At 46.2% G+C, this 27,094-nt stretch overlaps 1 protein-coding gene across 1 annotated transcript; it reads right to left on the bottom strand.

The window, feature by feature from the left end:
* Positions 1–4,465: 4,465 nt before the first annotated feature.
* Positions 4,466–26,102, bottom strand: LOC141214459 (mitochondrial fission regulator 2-like). The gene is made up of 3 exons (XM_073665443.1): positions 25,832–26,102; positions 9,535–9,716; positions 4,466–6,035 (listed from the first exon to the last, which is right to left on the bottom strand). Exons 1-3 carry the CDS (start codon positions 25,882–25,884, stop codon positions 6,007–6,009), a joined length of 264 nt encoding a protein of 87 aa, XP_073521544.1. The 5' UTR covers positions 25,885–26,102; the 3' UTR covers positions 4,466–6,006.
* Between the last annotated feature and the right edge of the window lie 992 nt (positions 26,103–27,094).

Raw genomic sequence — 27,094 nt, 5'->3', positions numbered from 1 at the left:
GATGGAGGTCAGTATAGATGGACTAATAGAACAAGTCCCACACACTGCTAGAAGGCCAAATATTTTTTCAGAGCTAGATGCAGAAAAAAATTATATTCAGTTTGCAACCTGCTGGATGTCAGTATAGATGGACTAATAGAACAAGTCCCACACACAGCTAGAAGCCCAAATATTTTTTCAGAGGTAGATGCAGATAAAAATTATTTTTAATTTGCAACCTGATGGAGGTCAGTATAGATGGACTAATAGACCAAGTCCCACACACTGCTAGAAGGCCAAATATTTTTTCAGAGCTAGATGCAGAAAAAAATTATATTCAATTTGCAACCTGATGGAGGTCAGTATAGATGGACTAATAGAATGATGCTATGCCCAAAAGATTTTACTTCACTAGGTGCAGTAAAAAAATTGCTATTCTATACACAGGTGGTATATCTTGCAACACAGATAGGCTACTCCACTGACTAACACACTCTGCAATAGGCCAAAAAGGATTAGCTTTGCTAGATTCAGCCAAATGCTGTGAAAAAAACTTGCACAGCACTGGCACAGACCTGCCTGGCAAAAACTGATAGGAACTGATGTAACCTAGTCCTGAAAAGGACTGCAATTACAATTAGTCTTTACTCCCACAATCTATCTATTTAAGAGCACAGACCTGCCTGATAAAAGTCGTAGGAAATGCTGTAACCTAGTCCTTAAAAGGACTGCAATCACAACTATTCCCTACTCCCAAGCTATCTGTAGATTTGTGCGAAAATTGGCTTGAAATTAACAAGGTATAGCGCACACAGCAACAGCGGTGCCGTCTAACACGCAGCTGCAGCAGTGAGAAAATGGTGGCAACGGGGAAAATGGCTTGGTCTTATAGGGCAAGGACATGTGACATACACTGCCAATGACACATGCCCTTGCTTGTGTGAAAAAAAGCACTTCGCTCCGTGTGTGCGCTGCTGATAGGCTGACAGATTGCACCTCCCCACTGCAAATGCGGGAAAGAGAAAAAAAAATGGAGATCTTCATTGTTCCTGCAGAGATCCATCCCCTGCCCCTCCCCCCACCCCGCTGTACACTCAAACTGCGTATTAACATTAATTTTCATCATTACTGAGAAAAAATCCAGTTATGATTTTGGTGCACGAACAGTTATCGAACATAACCTCGAACAGCCGAATTTTTCTCAAATCGTTCGTGTTCGCCGAACGGCTCGAACACCGCCCAAAACAGCTCGAATTTGAGATTGGCGAACAATTCGAGTCGAACAACGCTCATCTCTATATACAATACTATACATCTGACGAGTCGCTTGTCATCTTTTCTGTACATGTGAATGCTGCATATCAGCAAAACTTTGTTCACACACTGCTACTAATGGGCTACCTAGGAATCTGTATTGGGGACTGTGATAATACAGCCTAAAATCTTAATTAGCCAGACGATTAGATTTGTTAATCCAAGAGAAATACCTTATTGTGTTTTATTAGAGATTGCTGGCTGTGTTTTTCTAATGTTCTGCTTGCTTATCAGGTTATGTACACTAATTTAACTTGTAAAGTGTCCTGCATTCTACTAATCTCATTAGTACCTCAGGAGCATCTAACCATTGTTCAAAAAATAGTCTAGCCCCATTGTGTAAGTCTTGAAAAAAGATCCGGCCGAGCCTTCACCACAGGGAGTCTCACATGTAGACCCAGGTGATGAGGTCACCTGAGAAAGATACCTCCACTAATGCACACTTAGCTTTGGGGGAGGAGAATGAGAGCAGTTCTGTCATTCAGGGGGCTGAGCCCAGAGAAGCAGAAGATACATGTTTTTTTGTCAGACTTGGGGCAGAGTGTCAAGGAGCATCAGAAAGACTTTACAAAGAGAATGAGAGACATCCTTCAGGAAAGTAGCATGGCACCCAAAGAGACACAGATTTGTATTCTATGATTCTAGTTTAAGGGTATTCGTCCTGACTGGAAAGATTCGGATCTGCTCCATTGACCATCAGAGAGACATGGATACATTTTGGGGAGACAAGGGTTGGGACAAAAAAGTCACCTGGCCCCATGGATATGTTGTTTGGAGTTGCCAGGAGTGACCTACCGGTTGCCTGCAACCCACAGAGACATTCAGAGAAGCCAGATTGGGACCCACCGGTCATGTGGCCCCATGGAGACTTGAGGAGAGGCCAGGTTGGGACCCTCCTGGTCTTGGATCTCGATGGACTGCTAGCTTTCTAAGCTTGCTGCTACCTTCTCTCTCTGGGGGCCAGCCTGAAGCGGGGGGGCACTGGTTGAAGTAGTCATCCCTGGAAGTCTCCAAAGTTTCAGCTGTTCTATCCCAGGCGGGCGGAGAAGGACGTGTGAGGACTGTGTAATGTTGTACCATCTTGGGTATTTGCTGGGGCTGTTCTATGTGTTTAATGTCAACTTTGTGATTCAATAAAATATTGCCACACTGTTTTACCCTCACCCAGTGTTGTCTGAGTAGCGTTATGCCCACGGAAGACCAAGGATCTTCACATTTTGGTGGCAGCTGTCAAGCAGCTTAAAGAGCACATTGTGAGCCAGTATTCTATAAACTGGACTGATGCATGTCACCATTAAAATAAAACCGGTCAAAATTGTTCTTATTACAATGGGCACATTGTAGATTCAGACTGAAGGACAATGACCAGTCCCCCCCCAAAAAAAAACAACAAAAAAAACTTCAAGCTATGTGACCAAGAAGAAGGACCTCAGTCCAATTGAGATGGTTTTGGATGAGTTGGACAGAAAAGTGAAGATAAGGCAACTAACAAGTGTTCAGCACCTCTGAGAACTCCTTCAAGACTATTGGAAGCCGTTCCATGTGAATGCCTAAAGAAGGTCTTGAGAGAATGCCAAGGATGTGTATAGTGGCCATTAAAGTAAGGCCAGGGACAGACTAATGTATCAAAAATCCAGAAAACTTGGGCGATTTTTTTGTGTGTTCAAACTTTTGACCCAGTACTGTATATAGCTGCTACCGGTAGAAGTAGACTTCATAGCATTGTACGAGCCAGAATTATGTAAACTGGACACACACCTACCATCATTAATATCTAGCATTGCTATTACTTTAGGTGGTGTTAGCCAGTGTTATGGAAACTGGACAGACAACTTCTATCAATACCCTTTTGCCACTCATTGGCTCACACCTACACCATAGCAGTAATTGCCTATTTCTCTGTTCCTTTGGTTTGGTGGAAACTTTGCACTTAATGTATTAAGAAAAAAGAGGTCAAAAGAAGTTGGAAGTGAAAACAAATTTATTTTAAAAACTATATACTAAATAGCAGAATGTACATCATTTCCTGTGAACACGAGCAGCAGATAAAACAAAGCAGCATCTCATGGTTCTCCCTGATTGCAAATGTAAAGCCTAGAAAAAGTTAAAATCACATCTGCAACATCAAAAACTCACCAAAAACTCATTGTGGGAACGTAGACTTAAAAGGAAAAGCATATAAAAGTATGGGTTCTTGCATGGAACACAGCCATCGATTTTTAGCTAGCAAAACCTGGTAAGAATTCATATGTTTCATCGGTCCAGTCACCTGTCTGTCCTTCCAACACAGGTTTATCAGCTATACAAGAATGGACATGCTAAAAAGAAAACAGACTGCTTGAGGGAGAATAAGAAGGCAGCATTTAACAATGCAAGTAATGCACTTTAAAGAGTTTGTCCAAGAATGCACTAATATGTCCCTTGTCACATAATTCAAACGGCAGTTCGTCTTAGTCACGCGTCAAAATGGGCTGCAGTCTGAAGAAGAAACACTGCTCCAAAGACCTGTGTCTCAATGTCAGAGGAGCTGTATCGTAAGCACATGTACCTCTGTGAGCCGAGGAGAAGTATGTGAGAGAATTGCACGGCGAATAAGCCTCCTTACCTTGCCGTGCCAGAGCTGGTGTGTCACTCTCCATAAGGAGAAACGCTACCCCTTAGACCTCAGTCCAGAGCCTCTCACCTAGCCAAATCAGAACTCATACTTTGCACTGATGAGGGCCAACAGCCCGAAACACCGTGTCTGCAAATTGAGATTCTGATTTGGCTTTTATCCTAAGTCATATTGCACGACTCGTTAAAGGGTTGATTATGACTTGTAGGATTGCTGCTTCCAACAGGTGGCGCTATAGAGTACAAGTCCTCTTTTATTCTGAAGAGGCAATTTGCATATGAGAGAATAAATCAATTTTCTTGGCTGACTGGGCACAAGGGACTGAGGGTGGAGACTGTGCTCAGTCAGCCCAGAAGATTGATTTCTTCTTGTCACACCCTTTTCCTTGGATCACAGAGGTATTGTGTGCTTACAATATAGCTCCTGTCTGTTGGGACACAGGTCTCAGAAGTAGTGTTTCTTCAGAATGAAGCCCGTCCTGACACGTGTCTAGGACGGGCTGCGTTTGAATTATGTGATGGGGACAATTTTATTATATGCCTGGAGAACTCCTTTTAAGTGCAATTCTACACGCACAGTATTTATTCATTACTAAAATCAGCAACTAACAGGACCTTCAAATGTCATCATCTCGGTCTACATATAACAGTACCCATGAAGCTTCACCTGCCATGGAAGGGTTTTCCTATGCAGGCTTTCCTTTGCTATTTTAAGAGTTTTCCACACATATTTATCAACTGCATGTGGCTTTTACTCTGGTTAGTTATGTACTCACACTACACCTTCCCCATCTCCATTTAGAGTCTTGCCAAACTAATTAAAGGGATTGTCTGCAATTTAGGGTATTTTTTGTTTTACTTAGATGCATGTATTTGAGGCTAAAAATCATTTTTGCAATTATGTTTACTAAAAAAATTGTACCATTTGCTTCTGTGTTGCACTGTCTGTTGCTGGCTGCAGAATGAGTTAACTGAGAATCATCAGTAAGCCCTTTCTAAAAGTCTTAATGGGAGAGTTTATAGAGCTTTATTAATCGGTCTTTTTCTGAACTCCTGTCAGCTCATTTATGACCACAGACCACATCAAAGTTGAATGTGCAGGGAAACAAACAGCCTGTAAAAGCCAAACGGTGAACAATGAAACCCAAAAATTATTTGTAATCTCAAATACACTGCATTTTAATAAAAAAAAATACTATGTATAGTATGTACCAAATTTTGTTATCTCCTTTGGTGTTATGTAGCTATATTGCATAAAGCAGCCGGGAAATAGCATTTGATAGACCAGAGTTAAATAATGAATGGCCCCAGTATGTTACAAAACTAGTAGCATTACTTTGTGTCATGGTAAAAGGGAACTGAGAAAAGTGACATATCCATAACATATGAGATAAATATCTGGTTGTGCCTCTGTCAAGACATCCAGAAATTGGAAAAACGTGGGATCCCATGTTACTGCTCTAACCTGGGGAATAAAGAAGCAGAGGTTATGATGTCACTTCAATGAAGTCTGGGTCTAATAGAGTCATTGGTCTGCTCCTCTATTTTTTTGCTGCAGGTTTATAGTGTACCTAGACTTGTGTGCTCCCTCATGTATGACCTTCTGATATGGAATAGGACCCATGCCCAAGTGTCTCCTGCCGTGGTACAGTAGCCACTAGAACTTGACCACCGAGCATACCGGAGTGTTGTATCACACCAAAAGATGAGACTGTGTGTGAGGACTAAAGAGTAAGTACGCATTATGGTTGTAGAAGAGCACAAAGGACCTTCTTCTGGCTGGTGGAAGCTGACCCAAACATTTATGATTTAGCCACTTAATAATAGTACTTATCAAAATGTTATTTTAAGCAATTAAAAAAATATATGTTGAAATTGCCCAACAAATCGTGTTACGGTGGAACCATGAGACTTGTACAGTAAGATAAACCTTCCAATGGCAATCCTAAGGAATAAATGAAAAAAGAGGAGCAGCTTGTTACATTAGGCTATTCGGAGTAATTGTCAAATTTTCACATGCTTTTCCCAAAAACCTCTGAAACATGTCCATCAACTCAGACATGGACTTGCTTTCTTGTAATTTCCTTCTGTGTTATTTTCCTAATAGGATTTAGCAGGTGGCGCCCAAACTACAAGTGAAGAACATAGGAAAAGTTAGAAACAGATATACATTCATATATACACTGGGAAAATCGTGAAGGATCAGTCAACGATTCAATTAGTTAAAACACTTCTACCCAATAAAGGTCTAGATTTTAGAGTATGTGGGTTGCCTTAAAAGGGTTATATAGCATCTATAAGAACTATGTTTTTTTTACTATGTAGTTTCAACAGTGTAAAAACTTGGTTTCGATGACAAATGCTTCAGCAAAGGCACATGCTTGACAGCTGCTCCATTCATTCCCTAGGTGGCTGCTCGGCTTTTTCCGGTAGACTCCCAGCGGTCATGCATCTGACCTGCGGCACATATTTTGTAATAGGGATAAAAGTTCACCATTGGGGATAAAAAATTCCCCATTCTGCCAATTGGTGCATGTTACACCTATGTGGACTTAAAGATATATTTTGTGCATTTTGGTTTCATTAAATATATTGCACCATTTGGCTTTTAGAGACTATTTGTTTCCCTGCACATTCAACTTTGATGTGGTCAGTGGTCTTAAACCAGCTGAGATGAGGTCAGAAAAAGACATAAAAAAAGTTACTCTCCTTCTCTTGTTATAACAGTTCTCTCCTATTGAACTGTTATAGTAAGCTCACTGATGGATTCTTAGACAGTGCAAGATAGAGACTACAAAAGGCAAACGGTGCAAAATTTTTAATCAAATCCAATTACAAAAAATTATTTTTAGCTAAAAATGCATGCATTTAAGTAATAAAAAAAAATTGTCTTTATTGATGGACAACCCCTATAGAGCAATTAGGGTCTATACCTGTAGCTAGTGCCCCCAACATTAGAAACCATATTTCAAATAAAAAAGTATAAAAGCACGGACAACCCCATTTATCACTGGTCAGTAATAGATCATGGTATACAGTCAAGGACCATGTTATACAGTCAAGGACCATGTTATACAGTAATAGACCATGTTATACAGTCAAGGACCATGTTATACAGTAATAGACCATATTATACAGTCAAGGACCATGTTATACAGTAATAGATCATATTATACAGTAATAGACCATGTTATACAGTAATAGACCATGTTATACAGTCAAGGACCATGTTATACAGTAATAGACCTTGTTATACAGTAATAGACCAGGTTACTCAGTTTACTTAGTCTTATGACCACGTCACACAATAGATAATTGCTGGCAAGTATATAATGTTAAAAGGGGTTATCTAGGACTATTTATTTTTTTTTACTATTGACCTAAGAACTAACAGGTAGATAGTTGCTAACTGCCTGCCTGTTGTGCCTGGCACGAATCTCTGCTGACACAGAGCGGTCACAGCGATTCAGCGGCTTCTGCTGATATCATGTCTACAGAGCAGCGGCTTCTCTTCCGCTCTGGTCTCTTGATGGATCGTGACTGCCGATGTGGCACCCTGCTGCGCACAGGTACCACAGGATCCAGGGTGCATGGACGGACTTCTCCACAAGAGGCCCTCATTACATACAAACACCTCCACCCTTCCACCTCACACCACCAGAGGAAGCCTGTTAGGGATATATCTATGGAGGGTGGAGCCAGGCAGTTCAGTTAGTAAGGAGTCAGACTGAGACAGAGTCTGAGAGCGTGCTGACGCTGAGAGCAGCGAAGACGCAGCGTGTCTGCTGCAGAGTTCTGAGGGCCCCGAGTGTGGCCGAAGGCAAGAGGAGAAAGGAGAGAGGAGTTGAGGGGGCAGAGGAGCATCATAAGACTCACCCCGAAGATACAAACCGGACACCGGGTCCGCGCCTACAGGGTGCCTTTATACCCAGATTACATAGAATACTGATTAGAATAATGGTCAAAATTCACACTAGTGGTCACCACTGATTCAAATAGCTAATATAAATTGGAAAGGGTATGAAGAAAGGAAAGATGTGTGAATAAAATTTAGCTTTTATTAGTATAATTAAAAACTCTTGTTTAATAAAAAGTTATTTGTAAATGAATTATCATACATCTAAGGATGCATATAGGGCTACTACTATATAATTTTATGCAGTTATAGCCCAAAAGTTCCTATTTTAAATGTGAGGACACAGAGATAAATTGTCCACAGCCAATGTCCCTATAATTGTTGGCTGGGTATTATAAGTTGTATATCCCAAATATCCCAACCCTCTCTGTCAGATAATTTTGTTATTATTGATTCCATATACGGGATACCGTTGAAATGTGAGGAGTGATCATTTATTCTCCACTAGTGAGCCTCTTGTGGCTTCTTACATTCTCTAAGCTGTAAGTAAATTAGTAAGAGTATTGCATAGGGAGATATAAATGTTATGCTTGTTCAATCTCACTGCTACAGGTGGCATTAAAGCAACAGCTATTATGGCTGAGCTTACATCTAAGAGCCAAGCATTAATCTCATATGGGTAATGTAAGCGGTTAATACCGCTGGTCTACTAAATCATGCCCCTAGAGATAAAAGTGCTCTGTCTCTCCCGCAGCGTGTTCGTTCTGGCTGTGTGCGGATGGTCTGCTTACAATCACTGTTGTTAATTACAGAGATTAAGGATGCGGTCAACCGCCAGTTTGTATCATTAGCTTAAGCACATGGAGGTCAGAGCACCCTATCTCCCCCACAGCATTCTCACTCAGGTGGCGTGCAGGTTATCTGCACGTGGTCAATGCCACTTTATATATTAAGCCGGCAGAGTGGAAATTGAAGTGAGATAGCGACGGCACACAGCATGACAGAGAGTGGTATATGGGCCCTTAGAAAAAGCCGGTAACCCCGGCAAAACGCGCGTCAGGGACGTTTATCTTAATACTTTAAATGTGGTGACATATTACAATACCCATATACCACTCTACAAGCCCCAGCATCACCACCCACCAAACTCCACACTGCCCCGGGGGTCCGCTCCACCTGTGGGGAGCAGAAACACCTCAGCTACCATCCCATCACCCCCCCGGAGGTCTGCAGCAGCGCTGGTAATCATTACCAGCTACCACAGGTGGCATCACGAACTATTTACTTTATTTTTATTTTTCCTATCCAAGTTACTATCCCCTTTTTGGTTGACCGCCCTGGGCCACGGACCGGGCCAGCCACTGTGACATATCCCCCACCAGCATCCATAGGCCCGGCTGCCGAGTACCCCATTGCCCCAGGGGCGCGTCACCGACGTCATGCTGATTGGCAGCCGACTCACAAGTTGCCTAACATCGGCAGTAACGCCCCGTCGACAGAGCAGCCTGGAAGAAGAAGAGCTGCTCTGTTGACTTGGAGCAGCTGAATCGCTGGTGACAGTGGTCGGTGACCTCTCCGAGCAGGCGCCGGATACAACAGGCAGGTAGTTGCCTCTGTTAGTAACAACCTGCCTGTTAGTTTTTAGGCTTATAGTAAAAAGATAAAATAGTCCTGGATAAACCCTTTAAAGATCCAGCAACAAACCTCCCATTCATGATCTTTCATAAGCCTGATTTTTGGTTGGTCAGTCATGTAAGATTTACAAACAGTACCATTGGGGCTGGAGAACGGAGACTCGTCATGAGATCTATTTTCTTTATTGACAGCGTCATCACCATTTCTGTGCGCAAACTTATGCTTCCAGGCTTTGGCTATAATGGCTGCAGGGTCTGTGGGATCATTAAGTGAACGTTTCTTCTTGTCTTTCCTGGTTGAGGGTTTCCCACCAGGGGATCTAAAGTGAAAAAGCGGTGAACATAAACATCACTGCCATTCTGTAACAGACGGGCTGACAGGCTATAACTTAGCTCTTCATACAAACCACTTTTCATTCATTGCTGCTATGTCTAATAAGATTTTTTTACAGATTTTTTCTACAAAAATGCATCAATCACCTGCTATCCATTTTCGGAAAAGACTTGTCTAAGATCCTATTAGTGGGGCTAATACAGCATATTTATAATTAGGGACAGACTACTCTGAAATGTTAAATCTAACATCATTATTGAAATCATGCTTGCATTAGTTAATTTTCACTTTGCAAGTTATCACCTATCCACGGGTCGCAGGAGGTCCGCATGGAAGACCCCCACCATGAATGGGGCTTGGAAGAGACACATTATTTTTGAGCCTTCTCAAGCATTCACACCATTGCTACATTATTATATGTGGGACTTCCAGAGAAGGGTACAGCTCTTTCGTTTTTTCTCCCTTTATTCCCAGAGCCATACGTTTTTTATTTTTTGTCAATGTACCTTTCTTTTTTGTGGGACGAGTTGTTCTTTTGATTAACACCATTTATTTTAGCATATCGTGTAGTGGAAAAACGGGAAAAAAATTCCAAGTGTGGTGAAATTGCAAAAAAAGTGCAATTCCACAATTGTATTTTGTTTTTGTTCTTTTTATTTACCATGCTCACTAAATGCTAAAACCGACCAGCCATTATGATTCTCCAGGTCAGTACGAGTTCATAGATACCAAACATGTATAGGTTCTTTTATATTTGAATGGTGAAAAAAAATCAGAAGTTTGTAAGAAAAAAGAAAAAAAAATCGCTTATTTCGCCATTTTCCGAGACCCGAAGTGTCTCCATTTTTCGGGATCTGGGGCCAGGTTAGAACTTATTTTTTGCGCCCTGAGCTGACGTTTTTAGTTATATAATTTTGAGGTAGATACAATGTTTTGATCGCCTGTTATTTTATTTTATTGCAAAGCTGCAGAGGCAAAAAAAACGCACATAATTCTGGAGTTTAGATTTTTTTTCTCATTGCGGCGTTTACCGATCTGATTAATTTACTTTATATTTTGATAGATAGGACATTTCTGAACGCAGCAATACCAAATATGTGTATATTTTTTAATGATTTTATTTTCAATAGGGCAAAAGGGCGTGATTTAAACCTTTATTTTTTTTTTTACTTTTTTTATTTTACTTTTTACTGACTGCAATAGCCCCCTTAGGAGACTTGAAGCTGCAATAATCTTTTCACCTAAGCTACACATAGCAGGGCTTCAGCACTGCTATGTATAGCAGAAATCACAATTTCCTATGAATGCCGGCCACAGGGGATCTACAATGACAGCCACGGGGGTCTTCTGCAGACCCCCCGCTGTCATGACAACACGTTGGCACCCCGCAATCACATGACAGGGGCGCCTATGGGTGTGTCTTGTGACGAGCCTCTGGCAGGTGTGTGTTAAATGCCACTGCCAGTGATTGACTGTGATATTTAACTGGTTATCTCGGATCCGCCGACGGCTGTTAGGGGCACATGACAGCTCATGAGATTGTGGCGCCCTGCTATGCATTGGTGACAAAGATCCTAGAAGGGTGCATGGACGGATTCCTCCACAAGAGGCCCTCATAGCATTCACACACCTCCACCTTCCACCTCAGACTACCAGAGGGAGCTCGTTAGGGATATAAATAGGGAAGGTGGAGCTAGGCAGTTAGTCTAAGGCTGGAGTCCACAGAGAGTGAAGCCTGTGAGAAAGTCAGTCCAGCACAGACTCAGTGAGCTCAGGTTAGTGAGCCTACGACGTGCCGACGCCATAAGAGCGGTGAAGAGTAGCGAGGCCTACTGCCAGTGTGAAGCCTAGTGAGGGCCCCAAGCGCGGCCGAAAGCAAGTGGAGTAAGTGAGCTACATAGGGGGCAGAGGAGCTTAGCCAGCTCACCCCAAAACCATTTACTGGACACCGGGTCCGTGTCTGCAAGGATCTCTAGGACCAGCAGAAACAACCAGAACCCCTGGCGAACTATATGTCCCAGGAACACCAGAAGCTGACCGTTATCCCAGGGTCAGGAATCACAGAGGCCCAAGAGACCAGGGAGTGTGATCTCTATCAGAAGGCCCTACCACCAGGTCAGGAGGTGCGAGACAGAGACCAAGTTAGTCCTAGCTTCAGGCAGGTCATAAACTTATCAGGAAAAGGCAAGAAACAGGAGGCCCCACACCCGCTCACTGGGGAGAGTCCTGAAATGCACTCTTCACCCTATAGAGCCCTGAATCGTGCCTGAAACACCACCAGTAAAGGTACTGAAGTGAACTGTTGTAAGTGTGCCTATACTTCTCCTGACCCGGCTGGGTCCCCTCTGTCCTGCATCCCCTCTCCTACGCTGCCCTGAGGCCCTGCTCCACCTGTGGGGAGCCGCACCAACTAAGCTGCCTGATCACCGGCCTCAGAGGACTGTAGCAGCGCTGGTGATTCCCACCAGATACCATGGGTGGCGTCACGAACTTTCCCTTATCCCATATACCTTTTCCCCCATTCCTTTGCTTTTAAGAGTGACCCCAGGGTACGGGCTCGGGAGCCGGCCACCGCGACATCCCCCAAATCTAACAGCAAGGCCCGGGCGCCGAGCCGTCCCCCAACACCCTGGGCGCGTCATCTCTTCCTGGCATCACGAACAGGATCCCGTGCCCACTGCAACAACGGAGTGTTGTGCCCGTTGCCACCGGGTACTGTGCGCCTTTAATAAAAACTGTGTATTTAACTGTGGTGAAAGATTGCCGCCATTGTTGTGCCGCCGAGCGGGAAGAAGGGCGTAACCGCGGGAAACTGAGAGGCGTACCTGCTGAAGCGCGCGAAGCCCCGGACACACCCCATGCCTCGAAGTCATACCAGGAAGCGCCAGGTCCTTGAAGGAGCCTCAGTGAGCGCTCTGACGTAGGACGCAAGCGACGCAAGAGATGAATAGCCCAGAGGATGGGGATGACTCGGCGCCCGGGCCTAGTTGTTCTGGTTTATGGGGGGATGTCGCGGTAGTCGGCTCCCGGGGCCGTACCCTGGGCCTCTCTTTTAAAAGGGGTTTATAATTATATAAAAGTTCGTGACGCCACCTGTGGTATCTGGTGAGAAGCACCAGCGCTGCGGCAGCCCACTGAGGCCGGTGATAAGGCAGCTTGATGGAACAGCTCCCCACAGGTGGAGCTAGGCCTCAGGGCAGCGTATGAAGGGGGAATGCAGGACAGGGAGGCCCAGCCGGGCCTACGGAAAGACAGGCAAACATACAGTTCTCTTCAGTACCTTTTACTGATGGGAAATCAGGCACATCTCGGAGCACTGTAGGGTGAAGGGTGCATTTCAGGATCCTCCCAAGAGAGCGGATATAGGGCCTCCTGTTTCTTGCCTTTGCGTAGTAGTTTCTGACCTGCCTGGAACTAGGCCTAACTTTGTCTCTGTCCTGCACCGGCTGACTTTGTGGTAGGGCCTTCTCTTGAAGTACACGCTCCCAGCTTGCGGGGTCTATGCGTTTCCTGGCTCTGTTACGTATCAGCTCTTTGGTGTTCCTGGGACCTGTAGTTCTCCAGGGATTCCGGTTGTGCTTTACTGGGTCATAGAGATCCCTGTAAGCTCGGACCCGGTGTCCGGTATATGCTTCGGGGTCAGCTGGTTAAGCTCCTCTGCCCTCTATGTTACTCACTCTCCACTCGCCTTCGACCTCGCTCGAGGCCCTCACTAGGCTACACACACTAACGGCAGCTTGCCGCGCTTCACCGCTCTTATGGCGTCGGCACGCCTTGGGCTCACTAACCTGAGCTAGGCGAGTCTGGACTGCGCTGCACTGCAGGCTAACAACTGCAAGAGCTGGAACTGGCTCTGTCCCCTGAGGTAACTCTTCTCAGACAGTACTGAACTTCAGCTTCTCACAGGCTCGACTCCAGACCAGACTGCACTGCCTAGCTCCACCTTCCCTATTTATATCCCTGACGGGCTCCCTCTGGTGGTCTGAGGTGGAAGGTGGAAGTGTGTGTATGCTGTGCGGGCCCCTTGTGGAGGAATCCTTTCATGCACCCTTCTAGGATCTGTGGCACTCATGCATAGCAGGGCGTCACACAAGGTCCTGAAGAAGACCATCACCTGCGGAGCTGCGGCCTACCGGAAGAAAAGAAAAGAAGGTAGGCCACGGTTCGCTAGGGGGGCGCCAGAATGTCCGAAGAACAGCACAACGCCGGAGTACCGGTTAATGGCCCTGATGTCCAACCCGTGCTCGGCGCCGAGCAGGCCGAAGCAGCCGCTCCACCAGCAGGGCCTGTAACCCCTGTCATACCCATGGCCCTACCGTACATCCCTGGAGCGAAGTGGCTCCCCCAGTACAGCGGCAAACCAGATACCCTGTCTGGATTCAAAAGGAAAATATGCGGTATACTGGACATGTACTCTATGACAGGCAAGCAAAGAGCTGATGTTGTATTGGGACAATTGACCGATGCTGCGGAGAGAGAAGTAGAAAGCTGGTCGGCCGCAGACCAGGAGTCAGTGTCCGCAATCTCTAAAAAGTTACAGACTGTCTTTGAGAATTGTACTGAGACAGACCTCCGGATGAGGTTCTACAACTGCTCTCAGCAACCGGAGGACAGTGTTCGGGACTATGCCTGGCATTTACAAGGGGCCCTGCGAGCTCTGAAACAGGTTAGTCCAACCAGCTTCAATGATGAAAATAAAATGCTGAAGGAACAGTTTATCCAGGGACTGAGGTCCCAAGAGGAGAGCAGGACTGTGCGTTGGTGGTCCCTGGATCATCCAGATGGCACCTTTGACACCCTTAAGGACATGGCTATAAAAGGACTGCAGCCCCTGGAAACAACTGCTATCCAATGTTACCAGGGTGGGGCCACCCCAGTGCCTGCAGCATCCACCTTTTCCCCGGTGGCTGCTGAAGCCAAGGTTCCAGCAACGTCCCCTAGTGAGCTGGACAGCCTGCGCTCTGAAGTGTGCCGCCTGAGCAAAACCCTGACCACTGTACTGAGTGTCCTGCAGCTGAGGACGGAGCCTGAGGCAGAAGGAAGGATCCTGCTAGCCGACAGCCCTGAGGATGTCCCCTGGATGAGAAGGATGAGGAGGACAATGCCACCCCCTGGGAGGACCAGCGACCAACGCTGCCCGCCGAGGGACCCTGTCTGCCACCGCTGTCACAAGACAGGTCACGCTATTCAGAGCTTTCCTTTAAACGAGAAAACCCTGGGGCCGAGGTTCCGACACCCAGGAGTAGACCCCGCAGGCCCATCAAACTGGTACCACAGGTTCGTGGGAGGAAGACCTTTCCTGTCCATCGTGCTGGACGGCATCGCGACACCCGCTCTGCTGGACACAGGATCTCAGGTAACCATCACGCCTGATGTCCTCTACAAAAGGTTCTGGTCTATAGACGAACTTCACCCACCAGATCCAAATCTTTCCGTCTATGCCTCAAACAGCCTCCCCCTTAACCTAGTCGGGGTTAAGGATGTGGCAGTAAAGGTGGGAAGAGTGGAACTGAAGGACCAGGGACTAATTGTAGTAGAGACTAATCCTGATGATACAAACTTGTATATGGTACTTGGCACTAATATTGTTAGTAACTGTTTGGGGGAAGTGTTGTTCTTGCTCCAACAGATAGCTGACACTGCCAGACCAGGGCACAGAAGGGCACTGCAGAAAGAAATCTGAGCCTTTATGTACCAGCAACAGGTAAAGCTAACAGGCGGTGAAATTGGTAACGTACGGGTGACAGACCCGGTACTCATTGTGATCCCCCCGATGAGTGAAATGCTGATTTGGTGTAGAGCAGCAAAAGGTCTCAAAGTACGGAGCTACCAGGCGGTAGTAGAGCCCCTTAGCTCGGAACATAGACCTACACTCTTGACTGCCAGAGGGGTAGTGAATGTACGCAATGGGAGGGTGCCCGTATGCCTCCTAAACTATGGGGAGGACGAGATTAGATTACCACACTACGCCACTGTTGCCAAACTGTACACAGTAAATAACAACTCCTTACACACGGCGGAGTCCTTAACCTCACCAGACGAAGTGGAGGATAATGACCCTGGAACCCAGGTGGAGGATTGGTGTCAACAGCTCCATGTTGGGACAGACACCACTCCTGCCCATCAGAAGCAGGGTGTACACCGGGTGGTTCAGGAATACGAGCAGGTATTCAGTAAGCACCCACTTGACTTTGGGAGGATTAAGGGGGTTCAACACCATATCCCCACAGGTGACCATCCACCCATCAAAGAATGTTACAGGCCTATACCACCAGCACACTACCAGAAGGAGATGTTGCACAACATGAAGAAGGCAGGGGTAGTAAGGGATAGTTGTAGTCCCTGGGCAGCTCCCCTAGTTCTAGTCAGGAAAATGGACGGAAGCATGAGAATGTGTGTAGATTACAGACAAGTAAATCGCATTACACATAAAGATGCATACCCTTTACCTCGTATAGAGGAATCCCTGGCTGCCTTAAAGTCTGCAAATTACTTCTCCACCCTTGACCTCACTAGTGGGTACTGGCAAGTAGCTGTTGCTGAGGAGGATCAGGAGAAGATGGCCTTCACAACCCCGATGGGACTCTGCAAGTTCAATAGTATGCCGTTTGGACTCTGCAATGCCCCCGGAACGTTCCAGAGATTGATGGAGTGCTGCTTGGGACACCGCAACTTCGAGACTGTACTACTATACCTGGACAACGTGATAGTGTACTCCAAAACGTATGAGGACCACTTGAAGCACCTGGCGGAGGTATTTGAGTCGCTGTCCCGGTATGGGATGAAGCTGAAGCCCTCAAAGTGCTACCTGCTCAAGAGGAAGGTACAGTACCTGGGGCACATCGTTAGTCCAGAGGGAGTAGCACCAGACCCGGAGAAGGTCACTGCCATCCAGAAATGGCCGGAGCCGAAGAGCCTCAAGGAGGTACGTCAGTTCCTGGGACTAATCGGGTATTACCGGAGGTTTGTGAAGGACTATACCAAGAAAGCGGCGCCTTTGCAAGATCTCCTGGTAGGACAGTCCGGGAGAGGCAGAAACCCCCCGTTCCAGTGGGGAAAGGAGCAAGCTGAATCCTTTGAGGTGATGAAGGAGATCCTGACCGGCGAAGAGATCCTAGCTTACCCTGACTACAGCCAACCGTTCCTGCTGTACACTGATGCCAGCAATGAAGGATTAGGAGCTGTACTGAGTGAGAAGCAGAATGGCCGAGAGAAGGTGATCGCCTATGCAAGCAGGAAGCTCCGCCCGACCGTGAGGAACCCAGAGAACTATAGCAGCTTCAAGTTGGAGTTCCTGGCCCTGGTCTGGGCCATCACCGAGAGGTTCAAGCACTACTTAGCCTCCAATAAGTTCACTGCCTTCACTGATAATAACCCCTTGACTCATCTAGAAACAGCCAAGCTAGGAGCCATGAAACAACGATGGATGGCTAGGCTGTCAAACTACCAATTCACTATTAAGTACCCGGCAGGCTGCAAGAACGCCAACGCCGATGCCCTGTCCAGGATGCCTCACCAGTCGGATACTGAAGAAGAAGTGGATGACCTGGAGGAGATTGAACTACCTGCCTTTCATCAGAATGGAGTGGTCCACGAGCAACAAGCTTCCAGGAGGCAACGTGGTAAGACATTAAACCCCCTGCATCACCACAGCTGGAAGGAGACCCAGGATAGCGACCCAGTTGTCAGCCGTATTAAAGAACTGATAACCAAGGAAGGTTCCTCCCTGGAGAAGGAAGCGTCTCTCCAAGCCAAGCAGCTGTGGAATGAGAAGAGCCGGCTGTTCATCTATAGGGTGAAGCTGTGCCGGAGGTACATCAACCCCAAAACCCATGAGATGGTATGGCAGATAGTGGTGCCCAAGACAGACATCCAGATGGTGTTGGAAGCCTACCACGATCAGGCGGGGCACTTTGGCTGGAAGAAGCTAGAAACCCTTCTGAAGTGTCGGTTTTATTGAGTAGGAATGCGCAGTTCCATTGAGAGGTGGTGCCGGAATTGTGGACCCTGTAGCCTCAGAAGAAAAGACTACAGCTGCCAGAAGGCAACCCTGCAACCCATGAAGATGACTCGTCCCTTAGACATCGTAGCCCTGGATCATGTCAAGCTGTCACCCAGCAGGTCAGGATATTCCTATGCCCTGACCATGGTGGATCACTACTCCTGGTTCCTGGTGGTCGCCCCCGTCAAGGATCTGACGGCCGAAACCACGGCGAAGACGTTTCAGGCGTACTTCTGCAGGCCCCACGGACACCTGAAGCAGGTGCTGACAGATCAAGGCTCAGCCTTTGAGACCGAATTGTTTAAAGAGTTCTGCCATCTGTACGGGTGTAAAAAGATCAGGACAACACCGTACCACCCCCAAACCAACGGTCTCTGTGAAAAGATGAATAACATCGTCATTGACCTGCTGAAGACCTTACCACTAGAGGAGAGAAATCAGTGGCCAGACCTACTACCTGACCTGGTAGATCTGTACAACCACATACCTGTGAGTTCCACCAATTGTACTCCAGCATATCTCATGCGAGCAAGACCCGGGAAGTTGCCCATGGACCTGGAGCTTGGTGTAGTAGAACCGGAAGCAGATAGGTCCACTGAGGACTGGGACACGACCAGACAGGAGCAGTACAGAAGAGTACAGGCCTGTGTCGAAGACAGTCTCACTGGGGTAAGAGACAAGCAGGAAGCCCACTACAATAAAAGTGCGCCCGCAGAACCCTTCACACCAGGAGAAGTGGTGTTAAAGAGGAAAAGGAGAAACCACAAACTTGATGACCAGTGGGAGAGAGAACCCTACACTGTGTTAAATTCAAGATTTGATAACAAGAAGACCTGCCTAATTAGTAGAGTCGGAGGAATGACGACTGCAACGGTATCTAGAGATCATCTGAAGTTGTGTCCAGACCTGCTAAAGCCGCAAGAAGAAGTGCCTCTCACCGTACCGGAGGAGCCTAAAGAAGCAGTACTCCATACTGACAGGAGATTTACCGGCAGATTGGCCTCAACTAGGAGGAGCAGTAATAATCCCTGTGATCCACTTCTTTCAACAGCCAGAAGACCCTCCACAGCAAGTAGAGCCCGTAAGTGCTTCAGAAGAGCCTGCTCAAGAAGAATCCCCGGAAGAAGGATCCCCGATTGGAGCAGAGCAAGAAGGCCCAGCCAATGGTATACTTGCCAGTCCTGTAGACAGGTTAAGGCAACCCTGCAGTTCCCCAACACTTAGAGCTGACAGAATGGGAGGTAGTGCAAATACTAGTGCCTCACGCATCCCAGTACCACGTAGGTTGACACGTAGCACACGAGGTCAGACCCCTGTCAGATACAGAGAGTAAAGAAGGAAACTCTGAATGTTAGAACTCTCCTGTTAGGTTTTATCTATCTTGCTGGTCACATGACCTTTTTTGCCTATTTAGTCCTGCTCCGCCCTCCTAGCCTTGCTGGACTTCATTGTAATTTCTACTCTTGAACTAGCTTGGTGCTCTTTTGCCTTTCTCAGTCAGTTTTGCTGGGTCTTCGGATCTCTATGTTCTATGTTGTTTATGTGTCTTATTTCTGCTACAATTTCTGCTAGGAGGTGTCCATCTTTCTCCCAGTCCCTAGTTCTTATAGGGATCCCGTCCTCACATCTATAGGTCTTCGTTCAGACTAGCCGAGGACTTTAGCGGGTCTGATCGCAGGATCAGGTTCCCCGTTACATCGAAGGGATCCAGCTTAGTTCTATTGTAGGGACAGATCTCCTGTCTTTCCTTAGTGCTTGTAGCAGATCATAACAGTAAGTCCAGCCCAAAAAATTTCTCTAAGGAAAGACCTCCAGTTTCCATCATGGTCTCGGTTCAGGATTTGGCTCAACGCTTGCAGGGACTCTCTCTGGAGGTGGCCAAGCTCCAACAACACGTGAGTAGCTGTTCTGGAGCACATTTTGTAGAGCCAAAGGTACGTTTGCCTGATTTATTTTTTGGTGAACAACAAGATTTTTTTTCCTTTAAAAATGCTTATTTATTGTATTTTCGTTTAAGACCCAGATCCTCTGGTGATGAATCACAGCGCATAGGGTTCATAATGTCACTTTTGCTCAAAGAACCTCAGGGATGGGCCTTTTCTCTCCAACCTAGTGATCCGTGCTTTAGATCAGTGGATAGTTTTTTTTCTGCTTTGGGGTTGTTGTATGATGATCCTGATCGTGTCTCATCTGCTGAGTCTGAATTAAGACGTTTGAGGCAGGGATCAGGTAATGTGGAAAATTATTGTACTCACTTCCGTCGGTGGTCTGCACAGGTGGAGTGGAACGATTCAGCTTTGAAAAGTTTGTTTCTTGCGGGGCTAGGGGAAAGGGTTAAGGATCTGCTGATTGCTTATCCTTCACCTGGAAACTTGCAGGAGGCAATGCAATTAGCTATACGGGTGGACAGGAGACTGCGTGCAAGGGTTAATGAGAGTAAAACCTCTGCCATGTCAGCTCCGAGTCTTGAGAGGGTCTGTACTGACATTGGAGAGCCGATGGAGATTGGGGCGATGTCACCCCGCTCTCAGGAAAAAGACCGCAGATTTTCTGAAGGTTTGTGCTTTTATTGAGGTGGGTCTTACCATTTCATTAGGAACTGTGTGCTTCGTGTGAACAAAGAAAAAAAAAGGTCAGTTACGCCCGTATAGCCTGTTTAAATACTAAGGGTGTACTTCTTTCTGCTACTACCACTGCTCAGGAAGAATTAATTGAATTTCGGGTATTTGTGGATTGTGGTTGTACTCTGAATGTGATTGATGGGGGGTTCTTGGAAAAACTTAAATTAAAACCCAAACCTTTGTCATCCCCTATTGCCGTGGTTTCTGTCGATGGCTCTCCCTTAAAGAGTGTTACTCACAAGGTCTGTGAATTTCCCCTCACTATTAATGGTATTCACCAAGAGAATTTGGATTTGGTAGTATTAAATAATTTGCCTTCTCCTGTAGTGTTGGGGTTACCCTGGTTAAAATTGCACAATCCTGTACTGGATTGGTCTACCAATGAAATTAAGTCTTGGAGCCCTAAGTGTTATGACAAGTGTTGTAACGGGCGCATTGCTGCTGTGGATAAAGGGGAATTACCTGTACCTATTCAGGATTTTTGGAAAGTTTTTTCTGAGAAAGAATCGCAAATTTTGCCTCCCCATAGAGACTATGATTGTACCACTGAATTTGTCCCTGGAGCGACTCTTCCTAAAAGTCGTTTATTTAATCTTACTATTCCTGAGAGAAAGGCTTTGGAGGAATACATACAGACAAGCTTGGCCGCCGGTCACATTAGGCCTTCCAAGTCTCCTGTGGCTGTTGGATTTTTTTTTGTTAAAAAAAAGGACAGCGGTTTACGTCCTTGTCTGGACTTTCGTGAGATTAATAAAATTACTGTACGCATTCCTTACCCACTGCCATTGATTCATGATTTGTTTAACCAGTTAGTGGGGGCCAAGTGGTTCTCTAAAATTGATCTCCGGGGGGCATACAATTTGTTGCGCATGAAGGAGGGTGATGAATGGAAGACTGCTTTTAACACTCCTGTGGGTCATTTTGAGAATCTGGTTATGCCTTTTGGTCTTACCAATGCTCCAGCATTTTTTCAGAATCTTATTAATGACATCCTTAGACCTTTGATCGGCAAAAATGTGGTTGTGTATTTGGATGACATTTTGATTTATTCGCCGGATCTGGAGTCTCATTGGCGGAGCGTACGTGAGGTTTTACAGTTATTAATGGACAATTCGCTTTTTGCTAAGCTAGAGAAATGTGAGTTCGCTGTACAGAGAATTAGTTTTTAGGGTTACATTATCTCCAGTGAAGGTTTTGAGATGGATCCGGTTAAAGTTCAAGCTGTGCAGGAATGGCCTAGGCCTATTGGTTTGAAATCAATACAGAGGTTTTTGGGTTTCGCCAATTATTACAGAAAATTCATAAAAAAAAATTCTATTATTGTCAAACCACTGACCGATCTTACCAGGAAAGGTGCTAATGCAGTTCAGTGGACTTCTGAGGCCATTGAAGCTATTGTGTTTCTAAAGGAGAGGTTCACCTCTGCTCCCATCCTTATGCAGCCTGATATGACTAAGCCGTTTTTGGTTGAGGTTGATGCTTCTTCTGTGGGGGTCGGTGCGGTGTTGTCTCAGGAAAACTAGGATGGAGTACATCCCTGTGCCTTTTTTTCAAAAAAATTTTCTGAGACTGAACTTAATTACGATATTGGTAATCGGGAATTGCTGGCTATTAAACTCGCATTTGAACGCTGGCGTCATCTCTTGGAAGGTGTTGAATTTCCCATTCAGGTTTTCACTGATCATAAAAATCTGATCTATCTTGATGCTGCCAAGCGCTTGAATGCCCGTCAGGCTAGGTGGGCACTTTTTTTCTCGCGGTTTAATTTTTCCGTTACTTACATCCCGGGTACCAAGAATGTTAAAGCTGATGCGTTGTCTCGCAGCTTTTCTCCCATGGTCGGTGCTGAGGAGGAGGAGGAGAGCATTTTACAAGAAGGTGTTGTTTTTGATGCTTTGGACTCCATTTTGGAGGATGAGATTCTTAAAGCTTAGGAGAATGCCCCATCTAACACTCCCCATGGGAGGTTGTTTGTGCCTAGGACCTTTAGGAGAGATTTGTTTGTTGAGTGTCATGAGTCTCGGTTGGCAGGTCATCCAGGAATTTCTGAGACCAACAGACTTGTGGGTCGCAGTTTTTGGTGGCCTGGATGGCAGAAGGAAGTCATTAAGTGGGTGCGTCAATGTACTGTGTGTGCTAGATCTAAGTCTTCGCATGCTCCTGCTGCGGGGTTGCTTTGCCCTCTAGAGGTTCCTAGTGCACCTTGGATACATCTGGCTATGGACTTTATTACTGACCTTCCCCCCTCTGAGGGTTTCACGGTCATCTAGGTGGTCGTGGAGCATTTTAGCAAGATGTGTCACTTGGTTCCCTTCATCAAACTGCCTTGCGCTAAGACACTCGCTAAGGCTTTTGTCAAGGAAATTGTCAGACTACATGGCGTTCCTACTGACATTGTTTCTGATAGGGGACCTCAGTTTGTGGCTCGTTTTTGGCGTGCCTTTTGTGACAGGTTGGGAGTTCATTTGTCGTTTTCATCCGGATATCATCCTGAGTCTAATGGCCAGACAGAAAGAAAGAACCAGGATGTTGAGCAGTTCTTGCGTTGCTTTGTGGCAGACAATCAAGAGGGGTGGTCTGAGTTTTTGCCACTTGCTGAGTTTGCTCTTAACAACCATACATCCTCTTCTGCTGGGTGTTCGCCTTTTTTTTGCTGTTCTGGGAGACATCCGTCTTTTGGGTCATTCTCCAAATTGGTATCGACTGTGCCTGAGGAGAATTTTTTCCGGTGATTTGGAGAGAGTTTGGACGGATGTGCGTGCTAATCTTCAGGAGGCTAACAAAAAATCTAAGAGGTACTTTGATAGGAAACGGCAAGAGGTTTCGTTTGCTATTGGTGACATGGTTTGGGTCCCAAGTTTGTAGGGCCCTTTAAGGTGCTTCAGATAGTTAACCAATCTGCTGTTAAGTTGGAGGTTCCTACCTCCTGGAAGATTAATCCGGTGTTTCATGTTTCTCTGTTGAAAAGAGCTGATGTGTCGGATGGTGACGCCTCTGCCACTGTTCCTCCGGTGGTGGAGGACGGGGAATATGAAATTTCCCGCATCCTAAATTCTAGACGGTATAGGGGGAGTTTGCAGTATCTCGTCGCTTGGAAGGGTTTCGGACCCGAGGATAACTCATGGGTGAGGGCGGATGATGTTTCTGCTTCCAGACTTGTCAGAGCGTTTCACAGGAGGTTTCCTGATAAGCCTGGGCCTAGGGGATCCGGAGGATCCTCTTAGAAGAGGGGGTACTGTTAGAACTCTCCTGTTAGGTTTTATCTATCTTGCTGGTCACATGACCTTTTTTGCCTATTTAGTCCTGCTCCGCCCTCCTAGCCTTGCTGGACTTCATTGTAATTTCTACTCTTGAACTAGCTTAGTGCTCTTTTGCCTTTCTCAGTTGGTTTTGCTGGGTCTTCGGACCTCTATGTTCTATGTTGTTTGTGTGTCTTATTTCTGCTACAATTTCTGCTAGGAGGTGTCCATCTTTTTCCCAGTCCCTAGTTCTTATAGGGATCCCTCCCTCACATCTATAGGACTTCGTTCAGACTAGCCGAGGACTTTAGCGGGTCTAATCGCAGGATCAGGTTCCCCGTTACATCGTAGGGATCCAGCTTAGTTCTATTGTAGGGACAGATCTCCTGTCTTTCCTTAGTGCTTGTAGCAGATCATAACACTGACAGTGTAGATAGTTGCCCTTGGGGTATTATATTGTGTATTTTCATGTATATGTATCTATTCACTTGTGTTTTGCCTTTTAATGGACAATCTAAGTGAAATGGACACTTTTCTTGTTTGCCTCTAACTACCCGCCAGGGTACATAAAGAACTTTGTGGCTGAGGACTATGTGCAGCCCAAAAACTGTTGCAGTAAATAATTGCACTCCCTGGTGTGCCCCTTTAGGTGACCTCAGAAGAAAAACCTGTCTGGGTGGCACAAGCGGAGGTCGAACTCAGGATCGCCATGCCCTGCAGCCACCCCAGGGCCTACGTGGAGGGTTTGCTTTGGACAGGTCCCTCAAGCTACCAAGTACTCTACCCTGTGAGATGGACATACTGTCGGGGAACCTCACAGGAAGAGACTTGAATTCTGAGGTTGCTTATTGAATTGTACGTACCTATTTATTATTTATAATGTTTTATATGTAACGTTCAAGCAAAGTGCCTCCCATAAAGGGAAGAGTTATTGTTATTGTTGTTATAAAAAGTACTTCAGTCCGTGAGTACTGAGCTTTGCTAGGGGGGAATGTGGCGCCCTGCTGTGCATTGGTGCCACAGATCCTAGAGGTGTGCATGGACGGATTCCTCCACAAGAGGCCCTCATAGCATTCACACACCTCCACCTTCCACCTCAGACCACCAGAGGGAGCCCTTTAGGGATATAAATAGGGAAGGTGGAGCTAGGCAGTTAGTCTAATTCTGGAGTCCACAGAGAGTGAAGCCTGTGAGAAAGTCAGTCCAGCACAGACTCAGTGAGCTCAGGTTAGTGAGCCTACGGCGTGCCGACGCCATAAGAGCGGTGAAGAGTAGCGAGGCCTACTGCCAGTGTGAAGCCTAGTGAGGGCCCCGAGCGCGGCCGAAGGCAAGTGGAGTATGCGAGCTACATAGGGGGCAGAGGAGCTTAGCCAGCTCACCCCAAAACCATTTACCGGACACCGGGTCCGTGTCTGCAAGGATCTCTAAAACCAGCAGAAACAACCGGAACCCCTGGCGAACTATATGTCCCAGGAACACCAGAATCTGACCGTTATCCCAGGGTCAGGAATCACAGAGGCCCAAGAGACAAGGGAGTGTGATCTCTATCAGAAGGCCCTACCACCAGGTCAGGAGGTGTGAGACAGAGACAAAGTTAGTCCTAGCTTCAGGCAGGTCATAAACTTATCAGGAAAAGGCAAGAAACAGGAGGCCCCACCCCCACTCACTGGGGAGAGTCCTGAAATGCACCCTTCACCCTATAGTGCCCTGGATCGTGCCTGAAACACCACCAGTAAAGGTACTGAAGTGAACTGTTGTGAGTGTGCCTATTCTTCTCCTGACCCGGCTGGGTCCCCTCTGTCCTGCATCCCTTCTCCTATGCTGCCCTGAGGCCCCGCTCCACCTGTGGGGAGCCGCACCCAACTAAGCTGACTGATCACCGGCCTCAGAGGACTGTAGCAGCGCTGGTGATTCCCACCAGACCCAACGGGTGCGTCACAAACTTTCCCTTATCCCATACACCTTTTCCCCCATTCCTTTGCTTTTAAGAGTGACCCCAGGGTACGGGCTCGGGAGCTGGCCACCGCGACATCCCCCAAATCTAACAACAAGGCCCGGGCGCCGAGTCGTCCCCCAACACCATGGGCGCATCAAGATCATTAGTCATGTGCGGGGAAAGATGCGGGCTCAGAGCCAGATTTTTTTTTTTATATACAGTTTTCTCCTTCATTCTATTTCACGCATGTCTGTAATAAAAAATATATACTGTATTTAAAGAAAGTCTATAAAATGATCTTACCTTTCGACCGCCCGAAGCTTGATGGAATTCATGCCTTTTAACACATCCATCATACTGGGGAGCTGATCCACACTGCCTTTCTCTGAAGCCTCGCTTTCCGTCGGGCTGCATTTGTGAAACCCTTTACATTCTCTTATAAGATCAAGTGCAGATTTTAGTTGGGTAGATGGGACTGGGGGTGGTGGAGGAGGAGGAGGAGGAAGGGGCAGCGGAGCTACTGGGGTTGTACATTGTAAGAACTGTGCGGAAAGTGGTGTAGAAGCTGAAGATGGGGGTGGGAGGGCATTACCTGGGCTGTCAAATGAGTACAGTGATTCTGTATCTGAGAAAAAAAGACAAGATCAAATCATACCAAATACATAGCAAAAGCTTGACCTGTTTAACCCATTAAGTGATTAATAAGGATTACAAAAACAATGGCTTACGAGACTGTGCGGCTTGTGACTGTTGTAGGGCAACAATGGCAGCAATCTGTGCTCTCAGCTGCAGCAGCTCATCTTCCAAAGCTGCGATTTTCTGAAAGGCATGATCGTCTGCAGGAAGGAGACTCTTTTCACACACTCTCTTGGCCGACATCATAGTCAGAAATCCTGAGTCTGAATTATTCGGGTCCATGGACTTGTTGGATTGAAGATCGTGTCTGATGAAAAAGGTCACTGTCACTAAAGAACCATTAAAAAGTAGTAGTTACTAAAGGGAATCTGTCACCAGGTTTATGCTACCTCATCTGAGAGCAGCATGATGTGGGGGCCGAGACCCCGAATCCAGTGATGTTACTGGGCTCTTTGCTGTAGTTTTGATAAATAATTGTGTTATCTTCTTCAGCTCTGCTAGTCCTCTCAATGATCAGCTCCTGCTATGCAGTCCTTAATATTCATGAGCTCTGGCTAACCATGTCCCTCTCCGCTGTCAGCGTTGTCTATGCACAGTGTAGACAGAAAGCTGTAAATCAATGGTGCAGGCAGGGCTGTGGAGTCGGTAAGCCAAACCTCCGACTCCTCAATTTCCATGACTCTGACTCCCTCATACACGGCTCATGTTTAAGTGATAAATTTACTGTAGCACAGATTCATCTCAGCTAAAAGTCTAGACCCTTAGATCAGGAATAGGACAGACATTTATAGGACATTTCATAACTTTCCCAAATTCTTATGAAACAATATTCCCCACAAACTGCATTGAACTACTGTACCCAATTTATTATATATTTTAGGTTAGGAGTCGCAGTCGGTACATTTTATACAGATTCCGACTCCACGAAAA

This window comes from Phyllobates terribilis, unplaced genomic scaffold (genome assembly GCF_046119375.1).
Source record: "Phyllobates terribilis strain yellow unplaced genomic scaffold, ASM4611937v1 Scaffold_222__1_contigs__length_3263388, whole genome shotgun sequence".
NCBI classification, from domain to species: domain Eukaryota; kingdom Metazoa; phylum Chordata; class Amphibia; order Anura; family Dendrobatidae; genus Phyllobates; species Phyllobates terribilis.
Note: the sequence above shows the minus strand (reverse complement) of the source record. Positions and strands in the feature narration are given on the sequence as shown.

Bases quoted from the DNA above. Each gene is read 5' to 3' on its own strand.
- LOC141214459 (XM_073665443.1), bottom strand. From the start codon at position 25,884: ATGATGGATGTGTTAAAAGGCATGAATTCCATCAAGCTTCGGGCGGTC. The intron at 9,717-25,831 runs GTAAGATCATTT...TTTTCACTTTAG, and splicing joins AAGCTTCGGGCGGTCGAAAG to ATCCCCTGGTGGGAAACCCT. The intron at 6,036-9,534 runs GTACTGTTTGTA...CTTCACTTGTAG, and splicing joins TCCGTTCTCCAGCCCCAATG to TTTGGGCGCCACCTGCTAAA.